This window comes from Sinocyclocheilus grahami, unplaced genomic scaffold (genome assembly GCF_001515645.1).
Source record: "Sinocyclocheilus grahami isolate Dianchi unplaced genomic scaffold, SAMN03320097.WGS_v1.1 scaffold4178.1, whole genome shotgun sequence".
Classification (NCBI taxonomy): Eukaryota; Metazoa; Chordata; class Actinopteri; order Cypriniformes; family Cyprinidae; genus Sinocyclocheilus; species Sinocyclocheilus grahami.
In genome coordinates this window covers 13,307-15,157 of record NW_015509165.1, presented here as the reverse complement: position 1 = coordinate 15,157, position 1,851 = coordinate 13,307, and the positions used below count along the sequence as shown (strand labels likewise).

Here is a 1,851-nt window from a genome sequence, read left to right as displayed (position 1 = left end):
CAATGCATTTTGACAACTTCTCACCAGAATGATTTGATACATTTGAGTCCCACAAGCTCTTTGAGGCCACAGATGGGAATACATGTATCTTGCAGGTTAATGGAGAAGGTCCGCTTCAATGCGCTGGCTTGTTGAAGGAGATGGCATATAACATACACGTCCAATGGGCAAAGCTGCGTCCCATAGAATGACAGATTGTCAGGCAGGTTCTTCAACAGCAGTTTGGCAAATTTGGCACTGCTGGTCTCGTAAACACAATGAAACAGTTCTAGTAACCTGTTAGGAACCAGATCATTAGGCTTCATGCTCTCCAGATGGGTTTCGACAGCCTTTCTTTTGGCTTTTATGTTGACACTGCTGTCCAGAATGCTGACTCCATCTGCAGCCTTCTGGAAGACCAAGCCCGTGACAAACCTATGCAGCACGTCCTGTGACTCTCCCTGAACCTTTCGTTTCTTCTGATGGACTACGCTGTTTGCCACCACCATTTTTTCATTCACCTGTTCAGACTGTACAAGGTGCACAGCGCTCAGGAGGTTCTGAGTGAAAAGGTCTACAAAGTGGCTTTCCTGATGCTCAGATGCTTTGTAGGATGCAAGTATGCCACTTTTAAGAGCGCAGTCCAGCAGCTCTGTAGAACTGGCAGGGTTTACACGTGTATCATGATTCTCGAGTCCCTCCCATGCCATTTTGCACAACTGTGGGATGTTCAGCTGTTTTCTATTTTTACACAGGGAGCTATTTTTAAGGCTAGCTAGTTGCAGATGCTTTGAGGTCACTCTTTGGTACAAGTCCGTGAGGGTTGAAGGCAAATCATCATTGCAGCTGTCTTGGTGCTCGAGCAGGAAGCAGGTAGTCCAACAAAGTAGCGGGTTGGAGCATAAACTAGATATGTATCTGTGATTCTTAATCTGTTTTAGTGCACTTTTTTGGAGGGAACCATCCCCGAAATATTTTGACGTATACAACTCAATGTCCTCAGGAGAGAAGCCACAAAGCTCCAAAAGGCTGTCCATTTTTCGCAGCACCTGATTTAAAACGTCTTTAGGCCTCGTGGCGATGAGAAGCGTGCAGCCCGAGAGGATTTCCTTTTGGAACAAACCTGAAAATAGCTGTTTGATGGTGTATTTAGTGTTTGTGTGTGATTTCGCAGGGGACTGGAGAAGCCCCTCAAAGTCTTTAATGTGATCAAAGCTGTCAAAGATAATTAGAACTTCATCAGGACAGGACAGAATGTGTTTGAACACAGAGTCTGAGTCCTTGCAGCGAGGAGACATAGACAAATCGAACAGTAAACCTTTCAAGCTGTAGTTTGATTGTGTGAGGTCTAAAATTTTACAGTTCAACAAAAAAACAAACTGGAATTGAGGCAGGCTGCCGCTCACCCAGTCCAAGCATAAACGCTGAATGAATGTGGTTTTTCCCACTCCGGCTTTTCCAAGGAGAGTGACTGACTGTCTGGAATCACTGTTATGAAACAACTGGCTTCTGTCCAGCTTTGCTTTCTTTCGCTCTGAATCACTAAGGATGACCAGTTCTTTCTCCAAACACTTATTTGCATTCTTGCCGGATTTGATAAGGAGTTTCCTCTGGACCAGATGCATGTCCACATAGTGTGACTCCATTACCATTCCCCCACGCATAGAGCAGCAGACATCTCTCATGTAGGATTTTATGTGATGTATGTAGTCCTTAACACATTCTGTAGAGCAAACATTTATCATGTTTCACATAGTATAATAAAGTAATTCAAGCTTAACAAGCTTAATGATTAAAGGGGTCATATGATGCGATTTAAAATGTTCTTTTCTCTTTGGAGTTTTACAAGCTGATTGTGCATAGATAAGATCC

General features: G+C 43.7%; 1 protein-coding gene across 1 annotated transcript in view; it reads right to left on the bottom strand.

The window, feature by feature from the left end:
- LOC107576699 (MHC class II transactivator-like) overlaps window positions 1-1,851 on the bottom strand; it is a 15,305-nt gene that overhangs the window by 1,222 nt on the left and 12,232 nt on the right. Inside the window, exon 2 of the mRNA XM_016262844.1 lies at window positions 25-1,702. Within this exon, the coding sequence (XP_016118330.1) occupies window positions 25-1,702 (1,678 nt within the window). The remainder of the gene's footprint in view (window positions 1-24; window positions 1,703-1,851) is intronic.